General features: G+C 64.5%; 1 protein-coding gene and 1 long non-coding RNA gene across 2 annotated transcripts; both read right to left on the bottom strand.

The window, feature by feature from the left end:
- Nucleotides 1-1,098: 1,098 nt before the first annotated feature.
- CCR10 (C-C motif chemokine receptor 10) lies at nucleotides 1,099-4,043 on the bottom strand. Its single transcript, XM_067541385.1, has 2 exons — nucleotides 3,835-4,043; nucleotides 1,099-2,306 (listed from the first exon to the last, which is right to left on the bottom strand). Exons 1-2 carry the CDS (start codon nucleotides 4,024-4,026, stop codon nucleotides 1,230-1,232), a joined length of 1,269 nt encoding a protein of 422 aa, XP_067397486.1. The 5' UTR covers nucleotides 4,027-4,043; the 3' UTR covers nucleotides 1,099-1,229.
- A 496-nt stretch (nucleotides 4,044-4,539) lies between these two features.
- On the bottom strand, nucleotides 4,540-8,363 carry LOC137148514 (uncharacterized). The gene is made up of 4 exons (XR_010918527.1): nucleotides 8,046-8,363; nucleotides 5,935-6,017; nucleotides 5,178-5,303; nucleotides 4,540-4,863 (listed from the first exon to the last, which is right to left on the bottom strand). It is a non-coding gene; the product is annotated as an uncharacterized lncRNA (long non-coding RNA).
- Between the last annotated feature and the right edge of the window lie 2,007 nt (nucleotides 8,364-10,370).

The raw sequence follows: 10,370 nt of genomic DNA on the forward strand, positions 1-10,370 counted from the left end.
ACTCCAGGCCTCAGGGTCACCCATTCCCAGGCTGTCGGGCTCCGGGCGTAACCTGGTTAGCTGAAGCACCCACCGACACGATCCCAATTCGTTGGGCTCTGGGGTATTTTTACTGCAGGCTTGTGGGACCTTCTACCAGTGACGGAGCCTTACAGAGCAATATCCTTATTCTCCTTTATTACCAGTTACCAGCCAGAACACACCCGCTCGGCAGCCAGAGCTCACCACTCCCAGCAAGGCAGACAAACTCCTCCCGGGTGGGGCCAGTCAGGATTAGACCATCTGGGGACTCCAGTCTGCCCATGCGGTGTGCAGGGTGCTGAGCTCTGGCAGATCTGACCTGGGCTGTGCCCTGGAGTTCGGGTCAAAGAACTCCCTTTGGACCCCAGTCATACACAGGAGTTAAATGTGGGGCCTGCTGCGCCGTGCCTTGGCCAGTCATTTTCAGCTGAAGTACCACAGAACACGGATCCTAGCCGTACAAAACAGTTCTTAACCAACCCTACCCCACCACCTTCGCTCATTGACATATTGCATCCTTAATTTGCAACAGACACAAGCAATCAACGAGCCAGACAGAAACCAACCGAGAAGTGGAAGCGTCAGAGCGAACAATCCAAAGTGCAGATTTTACACCCACAAGAGCTGATTCCTGGCCCGCCAGGTGCCAGCAAACCAGGTTTGCTAGAGATCTTTCTTCCCTGGTGGCGGCAGGTGCTGGGGGGCGGCAGCACCTTCGTAACAGCCCCATATTACAGTGTGTGATGTCATGCAGCTGTGCCCACCTGCAGCTGAGCTCCTGGCTGCTGCTGCTTAGCCGAAAAACCAAGGCCCCAAATCTTCCACATGTGGGGCAGCCCCGAATAACCTCAACACTCCGGTGCCCAGGGCAGCTTTTATTTATTTGCAGGGGAAGGGACAACGAGGGAGCCGGATTATTTTCCACTTCCCCAGAGTGTGCTGGGCATTACACAGACAGCCCTCCCCGCCATGTGCTGGGCATTACACAGACAGCCCTCCCCGCCATGTGCTGGGCGTTACACAGACCCTCCCTCCCCCATGTGCTGGGCATTACACAGGCAACCCTCCTCACCCAGTGTGCTGGGAATTACACAGACCCACCCCTCCCGTGTGCTGGGCAATACACAGACCTGACCCCCCCATGTGCTGGGCGTTACACAGACCCTCCCCTCCCGTGTGCTGTGCTGGGCACTACACAGCGCCGCCCCCTACACCAGCTCCAGGCGGGTGGAGAGTGATGCCCGGCGTCTGGGGCTGGGGCGCTGCCCATCCTGCGCCCGGCCCACACAGCCGGCGTCACTGGCCAGCAGCCGCAGCTCCCTCCGGAAGCGCACGCCCACGAAGGCGTAGAGCAGGGGGTTGAGGCAGCAGCGGGCGAAGGCCAAGGCGCTGGTAACCACCAGAGCCAGGTCCTTGCGGCGGCTCTGGGCGCAGCTCATCTCCCGGCTGCCCAGCAGGTCGGCCGTGTCCAACAGCACCACCAGGCTGTGGGGCAGCTGGAGAGCCACGAAGACGAGCACCAGGGCCAGGATCACCCGCAGGGCTTTGTGCCGCTGGAAGCTGCGGGCAGCCAGCAGGGTGCGGGCCACGGCCGCGTAGCAGGAGGCCATGACCAGGAAAGGCACCGCAAAGCCCAGCATGACCTGGGCCAGGTTGGTGGCTCCCCGGGCTGCCCTGGAGACGCTGGCAGGGAAGAGCACCCGGCAGAGCTGGAGGCCCTGGTGCTGCTGGGCCTGGCCGTAGACGAACTGGGGCAGCGCCAGCAAGGCGGAGAGCAGCCACGCCAGCCCGGCCGCTAGCCAGCCGTAGCAGCGGGCCCGGGGCCGCAGGCGGCAGGCAGCGGGCGCCCGGACGATGGCCACGTAGCGGTCGACGCTGATGCAGGTCAGGAAGAGGAAGCCGCTGTAGAAGTTGAGAGCGTAGAGACCCTGCAGGGTCCGGCAGGCGTCCGTGCCCAGCATCCAGCCCTGCAGCACCCCCGCCACGGCGAAGGGCAGCGTCAGCAGCAGCAGCAGGTCGGCCACGGCCAGGTGCAGCAGGCAGACGTCGGTCATGGAGTGGGCCTGGCGGTAGCGGGCATGGGTGAGCAGCACCAGCCCGTTGCCCACCACGCCCAGCAGCGAGAGCAGCAGGTAGGTGGCGGGCTGGTAGGTGCGGGCGAAGCCCTGGACCGACGCCTTCTCACACAGCTCGGGCAGGGCGCTGCCCTCCCCCGGGTACGGCCCATCCTCCCAGCTGTAGAAGTCGGTGGTGACCGGGGGCTCGGCCGCCCAGGGGCTGGGGCTCTGTGATGGGGAAACGTCGTCGTGAGCAAGGGGCCTCACAGCACAACACAGCACCGCAACACAACACAGCACAGCTACACCACACATAGCTCTCCCCGCGGCAGGTGTGAAAGGGTCCTGTGTTGCCCCATTGCCCTGCCCTGCACAGACACTTGAGAGACCAGCCCATTCTCTGTGGCCCGCTCAGCTTTGTCCTCTGCAGACGCTGCCAGCGCTAGGGGCAGACTAGTGCCGCTGGGTTGTGGGTTTGTGTGATGTGGGCACCTGTCCCACTAGGAGCTGGGCTGAGACCAGGCGCCCTGGACCAGCGGGGAGATGGAGCGCCCAGCACTCAGCACCCAGAACCGGAGCTGCCCGGCGCTCAGCACCCAGAACCGGAGCTGCCCGGTGCTCAGCACCCAGAACCGTCCGGAGCTGCTTGGTGCTCAGCACCCAGAACTGGAGCTGCCTGGCGCTCAGCACCCATGCAGACACTGACTCAAGCTGAGGGACTGCTAGAGCCTGAGCACCTGTAGACTGGGTGCCCGGGAGGGGCAGGGCGTCTGTCCCATGAGAGCGTCACATCAGGGCCCCACAGACAGGCATTGGGGGTTCCAAAGCCAAGTGGCCCAGCTAGTGATGCTGGGCTGACTGGCAGGAGGCATGGACACACGGACAGACACAGACATGGGGACCTTGCTCTTCTTCTCGGGGCAGGGCAGGGGGGTTTCCCAGCGGCTGTCTGATCTTCCCCCGGTTGGTGGCTACCTGAATTGCTAATACAGAAGTTTTGGGGGAAGAACTGTGTAAAAACCGTTGTGCTCAGCCTCCTTCCCCCGCACCCCAATGCCCAGGGATGTCTCCGGACGCCGGGGGCCAGCTCTGCCTGGAGACCCCGCTATGGCCCCGTTTCTGTCCCTTGCAGCCCAGACCTGTGGAGCCAGAGCCCAGCTGCTGGAAATTGGCAAATTCAGGGAAACTGCCGTGACGTGCAGCAGCAACCTGGCCCTGGCTGCAGTTTCCTTCTGACTGGGCCCCAGGATGAGTGGCTGCAAACCCCAGCGCTTGGGCTGGTTTCCCTTCCCCAGCCTCGCGCAGCCCAGGGGCCCGACTCAGCCGCCCAATTGCGGGGCTGCCCCGAGGTGGCTCGGAGCGGGACTGAACACAAGACCTGCATGGGGAGGTAGGATTTCTCAGTGCCCCTGAGACCCTGGACTGGAGCTTTACCCTGCCTCTGCCAGCACATGGGACCTGCAGCATCTGAGCCCGGTGGGCTGTGCAGACGCAGCTTTGGACCCCACGCCTGCAAGGAATGCTGTGCGGGTGCCGGGGTCAGTGCGGCGTTCACTGCTGGCTCGGGGCCCCGAGGCTCTGTGCGTGGACCCAGCCCAGATGGGATGGGCTGGGGGATCCCTGGTGGCCCACATGGGACCAGCTGCTCATGACTCAAACCCACACTCGGGAAAGCCAACCAGAAAAAATGGTTTTAACTCAAAATAAGCAAGAGCTGCTTCCCGGCCCCTGCCCAAAACGTCCCCGAGCCCCTCACCTGGTTGGGTGGGTCCAGCTCTTCCATGGTGCAGACTGACTCTTTCGAGGCTCTGCCGCGGCCCCTTCCTCCGTGCGACGCAGCCTGTGGTTTGACCACGTGGCCTGGCTGATACCAAGAGTGAGCTGAGCCTCCGAGACCCGGCCCCCGCGGGACCTGAACGCAGAAGGGACCACAGGCTGGGCCAGGCATTGAACAGAGCACAGCTGCTCCTGGGCACCTGCCGGGCCCTGGGTGCGTGGCCTCCGGGCCCTGCCATGGGGATGTGCAGGCCACAGAGCGCACAAGCTCCCTGCAGATTGACCCAACCCCCCCAGCGCATGTTTGGGCTGGGCCGAGGGAGAGACTCTGGCCAGCCCTGGGTATGCAGGGCCTGCCGGGCCCGGCTTCTCCAGCCAAAGGGAGGGGTGGCCATTTGTACCGGCTTCCTACTGGCCCATGGCCAGGGCTTGGGTGCTGGGGCTGAAACGAGCCGCTCATGAATCGGGGCCATTTACTGAGCATAACTTGCCTGGAGTCCCATGAGGAGCCCACAGACCCGTGCCATGGACAGACTGGGAGCTCGTGGGGCAGGGGCCACTTGGATGCTTTGAGCTCGTGCAGCGCCCAGCACAATGGGACCGTGCTCCAGGACAGGGCTCCTGAGTGCTACCGTAACGCACCTAATAACGTGCAGCGCCCAGCCCCAATGGGGTGCGGGGCCATGACAGGGCTCCTGTAGCACAAATAACACTAATCACGCCAGCCCTCGGCTGCTGTGAGTGTGAATCAATGGAGCTGGGCTCTGGCTCGCTGCTCCTGGCCACGTGACAGGGACTAACCGTCTGTAGCGCAGCCAGGACTGGCTCTTTCTCAGCACTCAACTCCACGGAAGAAACAGTTTGTTCTTGGCACACGGGGCAGCCGCTGTCATCACAGCCCCCCAGCTCCCTGGGGGCCCTTCAGAAGAACTCGCCTCTGGCGCTGCGTCGGCCCAGCAGGGAGGTCACCCCCAGATAGCCCCACAAGCGTTTATCGTTCGACAGCCCCCTACAAAAATTCATAAGCTTCTATTAACACGCAGAGCAGGGCATGGCCGGGGCGGGCGGAGGGGGGAACTGCTTTTCTCCCCATGCCGGGAGCAGATCGATTTCAGCCAGGAGTAGGCGTTCTGCCTTTTGCAGTTGTAATCCCACAATCCCCCCTTTCTCTGTGGCTAGTCATCTTTGCAATGACTTAGCCCTGCTTTGCCTTTCAGACCCACACGCCCCAGCTGCCAGCGCCTGTCCGCCAGCCGGCGTGGGGTGCAGAGGAACAGGGTGGCATCCCTTGAAATAGTTCGTGAACCCTCTACGGATGCTCACCGTGTTCTGAGTGTCCGAAACCTCTCGAACCCCTTCGGAGCAGCCTCGTGCATGTCGCCAGGCCTGGTGCAGCCAATGCACATGGGTCTTCGGGCCCCACCGGGCCTGTGGGGTTCCTTCATTTAGCTGTGTTGTGTAAGGAGCAAACAACACAACAGAGCAAATCAGCTGCTTGGCTTTCGAGCGGGGCAGTGGGTCTGCCCCCCCCCCCCCCCCGCACCAGTGCCAAGGGGTAGCTGCCCTGTCCTGGCAACAAAGGGGGGGGGGGTGCCTGACAGGGGCCGCGACCCTCCCCACCATGGGGGACTGCAAAGGGGCCTTTATTAGTTGGGGGGGCAGCCCAGCTCTACGTGGACCAGCCTGCACAATGACTCATTCTCTGCCCCCCATGGCTGCGTGCTGGGCTGGGGACAGCCCCCAGGCGCCATGGCGGGGCGGGGCTGCAGGCAGAGGGGCCACACCCGCTAGATCAGGAAGGGACGGGGGGCTGGGGGGTCGATGGGGCTGGATTCCAGCTGCAGAGATGGGGCCAGAGGGGAATGGGCTTCTGCACCGCCCAGAACGGCAGCTCCCTCGCCGATCGCCTCACGCCTCTGGGGGGGTCTGGAGCCCCCTCAGCACCAGGCTGGGGCTGCGGGGATTGTGGGCACCCCCCTGCCACTCAGACAGGGGCTGGGGCCCGGCCAGGTGGCTCCAGCGCCCCACACCCCCAACCCAGCCCACAAGCCAGGAGCTGCTTCGCGTCTGAGTAACTAACCGTGTCCTGCCCACGGGGCGGCTGCACCTGGGACTCTCTGTTCTCTCTTTCGACCACCCCGGCTTTGTGTCTCCGACCCGGCCCTGCTGACAGGAAGCAGCCACGTCGCCCACCGCCGAGAGGCCCCAGACACCCTCACTGCCCCAGGCACAACCCCGCCTGGTTCCAGTCCCGGCCCCGGCCCCCGTCCACCCCCGGGATACAGGGCTGAGCCCCTGACGGACAGGTGCATTCGGCTCCCGGGGCGCAGCCCAGCTGGGCTTGGATCCCTGGGGCTCCGTGGATGCAGGCAGCCAGTTGGGGCCGGGGCCAGGGCCCGCAGGAGGGTGGGTGGGGGCATGGCCAGAGCAAAGGGACTCAGCCAAACCTGGCGGCCCAGGGCAGACCCAGGGCAGAGAGAGCCTCAGGGGGCCGGTGAGGATCAGGGAGGCAGGGCCAGAGCTCAGGGCAGAGCCTGGGGTGGGGGCGCAACGGGGGGGGCCCCAGGGGTATTTCTGAGTGACAATCAGCCCGCGACTCCCCCAGGCGAATGCACTGAGCTGGGCCTATGTCCAGCCTGTCCCCCGCCTGCACTGCCTCCTTTCCCCTCCCTGCCCCCACCGAGGTGGGGCCCAAGGGCTGGCAGTTTGGGGTGCAGTGTCTGTTTCTCCTGCTGTCCCTGAAGCTGCTGTTGCTGGCCCGGAGGCTGGCCTAAACCCCTCACCCGCCGCCCGGGGCCTGAGAGCCGGGGTCCCCTCGCACTGAGGACCCGGCGGGGCCCCTCTCCGGATGTAGCCAGGGAGAGTGGCTGGCCCCGCGGTGGCCAGGGAAAGCCGGGCTGAGGATGCCACGGCCAGGGCGGGGGGTGGGGTTCTTATGTAGGCCATGCATCCTGCGTGCGCCAGCCCCCCCGGGAGCGCGCCCAGCCCCGGGAGCACAGATGACAGCGCATGGTTAGGAGCCAGCAGACTAAATCCCAGGTCTTTGTGCACCAGTGCAGAGAGACAGGCAGCCCCCAACCCCACAGGGTTTAATCCGCTTGTTGATTACAAGCCAGAGCCACATCTGTCACGCGGCTGCTTTGCGAAGGGTGCGTCCCCTCTCGCCTGCCTTCACTCCCACTCTGCCCCCCGAGCTCCCCGCTGGGAGCCAGGCCCGGGCCGGGGTCAGGGCATACGGCCACCCAGGCTGTTGCTTGTGGTGTCGCTGGAAACACCCCGAGCCCGGGCAGGCGAAGCTGCATCCCAAGGGCTGCCGGCTGTGGCGAGCGAGCACCCGCACGCCCCGCAGGGTCCCTGCAGCATGGCCTGTGGCAGGCCAGCTGGGCCAGGGGTGGCCGTCCGGGAGAGAAAGGGCCAAGCTCAGCCTGCAGCCTCCTAGGGCAAGTCAGCGTATCAAGGGTTAATCTGGGCACAGTTTTGGGGCTCTCCACAACACAAGCCCTCTCCCCGCGGTCTCTGAAGAGGGCGTTCCTGCTCTGGCCAGGGGCTCCCCATGCCTTCCTCGCAGGCTCCGGAGGAGGGAGGGGGCGATGGAGCTAGGCCGGAACAAAAGCCCAACGGAGCCTGGGACAAAGAATTGCTCATAAGTTGGGGGAGTTGGAGCCAACGCGCCAGGGGCCAGGGGGTTTGCTCAGACCTGGCCTCGGGTCTGCCGTGCTGCTGGGCAGGGAATGTCCCAGGCTGACGTGGCAACGGGCCGGGAGGGTCGAGAGACGGGAGGCAATCACCGCTGTGTGCGGTGACTCGGTACAGATAGTGGGATGCGGCTCCCTGACCCCCCCCGACTCCCCCCCGTGTTTATTGGGGGGAGTCATGGACAGGGGTAGACTGGAAAGGGCTTTACCACCACGCCTGCTACCCACCCCCTGAGCCCCACCAGGCCCCGGCTGGGCTTTCGGCAGCTGGTGCTGGGAGACACCCTGGCCAGACCAGGCCAGGCAGGCGCCGATGACGTCGCCACCTCCACCGCTCCAGCTGAGTCCTGACCAGCTCAGACGGGGGTTCCTCTGTCACCCCCTCGCGCCATCACCCTTCCCGCCTCCTGTCTCCCCTCTCCTGACCCTCCCTCTCCCGCTCCCCCTTTCGTAGCAGAACCGTAACCCTGCAGCCAGAGGCAGCGAAAAGCAATACCTTACGCAGCCCAGCGCTGGTACGAGTTTGCCAGGTCTCAGAGTGGCTGGTCAGACCATGTGATGTGCCGGCGTTTCTCCAGCACGGGTGCGAGGCGATGCTGCATTCCCTACCTGCGCCGGGCGCGTCTCTCCCCGTTCCCGTCTGCGTGTCTCATTTTCTAGGAAACAAGCGCCTAGAACCCGGCTCAGCTCCCCGCTGCGCTGCGGCCCCAGATGACATTTATTGCCATTTTTCACAGCATCCAAGAGACTGGCTGAAGGGTTTGCCTTGTAACCCTGCCCTGCTGCTACAGGGGAGAGATGGTCAGCACAAAACCCGCCCGTAACCCTTCCCCTTGCCAGTGTGCGGCCTGCTTGCCGTCAATTACCCTCTTGCTCTGTATCTGTAACAAAGGTTAGAAGGTGGCTGCCGGTGGCTCTTCTAGTGCCACAAAACGCCACACGGAGCTGGGCAGGCTTGAACCAGGGACCCACAAACGCCCGTCCCATCGGGCCTGAGCCACACACCAGGCTGTTGAGTCAAAGCACAAGTGCTGTGCAGTGTGGCCAGGCAGCGCTGGCTGGGAATGTGGGAAACGGCCCACTCCTGCTCTCTTCCCAGACAGCCCTGCTGACTCGCACCGTGGAGACGCTCCAAGGCCCCTTGGATTCTGGCAGCCTCCCACGCTGGCCTGGAGCACGCTGGCCTGGCAGGCGCGGCTCAGCTGAGAGCGCTGCCCCTGGTGCTGCATGCTCTGTCTCCGGAGTGGGGCTGATGCCACAGACGGGCCCTGCGTTACCGAGTGGGATGGCTCCTAGGCCCTGCCCCTGAGAAGGGGGGCGGGGGTGAGCCAAAGGGCTGTTCTCTGCATGAAAGAGCCGTTGGTCCCTTTGGTCCCTGACTGTAGCTGCAATGCAGGAGGGCGTGTGCATCTCCTCCGGGACAGGCTGTGCCACACAGGGCACGGCCTGGCGGCCAGTCTCAGCCAGCAGAGATTTAAGGGTGCAGCACCCAGAAGGGGGCCCACGGCTGAGCCTACCGCACCCAGGACGGGGCCTGAGCAAGATAACAGGGCAAAAGTTTTGCACTGCAGAGCTAAGACTGGGCAGGCCATCCTCACCTCGCCCCAACCCTTTGCCTATCCCCAGCAGCTTCCCTGCCGGGATCCCAGCACGCCGGGCAAATGCCTCGCCCAGGAGCAGGAGCAGGTGAAATGTTCCCTTTCACTAGGGCAGTACATAAAGCCTGGCTCCCCTCCCGCGGGGTGGGGCGCTGCCTGTGCTGAGCCACGCGGCGGGCTGCCCCAGCCGGTAGGAAGGGTCATGGGCATGGCCTGCCTTTGTTTCACTGCTGAGGTTTCCGGTTCCTGCTCAATCACTGCTTGGTGCTTGTCTGTCAGGCAGCGCCTGGGCCCATGAGTGCAATTGCCCTGTGAGTGGGGACCCCCGGGGCAAGGCAGGAGTGGGCACCAGGATCCAGTGAAGGCCGGCCCCAGGGCATTCTCAGATCCTTGCAATGGCATCTCGTCCATGCACGCTTTGTACCGAACCAGGGCCGGTCATGCCCAGTGCAGCCCCTGCCCGACCCCCACGTCCCCTGGGTCTGACCCTGATCCCTGCTGAGCAACAGGGGCGCGCCAGGCACCTGGCGCGTGTGCAGCACGGGAATGCGGCTGAGTCCTGCTACGGGCATTACCACCCAGGTCCCACCCTCGCCTGCTGCTGCGCCCGGCTTGGTCTCCCGCTCCTGCCCTGCAGAGCTGAGTTCTGCTCCCTGCACAGATTGCTCACAAGCTGGGTCTTCCCCAGCCTCTGGGGGCCATTCCCCACTGGTGTCTGGCTAACAAACGAAGCCAGAACAGAAGGCGGCTCTGAGTCGTTTCCTGCCGTGTGGGCGTGCGCCCAGCTCTGCCATTCCCTGTTGCTGTGAAGCCAGCAGAGGGTGCATGAGAGCACCAGGTACATCCAGCTGCCAGCCCCACACAAACCTGGAGCTCTCTGGGGGGTCATTGCCCATGACAGCGGCACTGATGCTGCCCAAACACAGAGGTTTCTCCCCGACGGTGCTCCAGGCAGACCCAGCTGCAGAGCTGTAACTAGGGCCGTTTAGCGCCCGGGGCGAGCAAGCAGATTTGTGTCCCCTACCATTTTTTCCCTTTATTTCTCCGCCCCCGCCGTGGCTTTGTGCCCTGGGCAGCGGCTCCGTTTGCCCCCCACCGGCAGGATGAGAGGCCAGGGCACCTCTGCCCAGCGCCATGCGGACCCCGACCGGCTCAGCCGCACAGCCTGGCTCTGGCATAACGCCCTGCCCAGCTGCAGTGCCCATCCGCCCTGCCCAGCCCCA

This window comes from Emydura macquarii, unplaced genomic scaffold (assembly GCF_026122565.2).
Source record: "Emydura macquarii macquarii isolate MOO-44397 ecotype Brisbane River unplaced genomic scaffold, CSIRO-AGI_Emac_v2 contig_629, whole genome shotgun sequence".
NCBI lineage: Eukaryota > Metazoa > Chordata > Testudines > Chelidae > Emydura > Emydura macquarii.

What these genes read in the sequence shown, in the direction of transcription:
- CCR10 (XM_067541385.1), bottom strand. Translation starts at nt 4,026, where the DNA reads ATGCCTGGCCCAGCCTGTGGTCCCTTCTGCGTTCAGGTCCCGCGGGGG. An exon ending in AGCTGGACCCACCCAACCAG is followed by an intron (nt 2,307 to 3,834) that starts GTGAGGGGCTCG and finishes TCCCCATCACAG; the next exon opens with AGCCCCAGCCCCTGGGCGGC.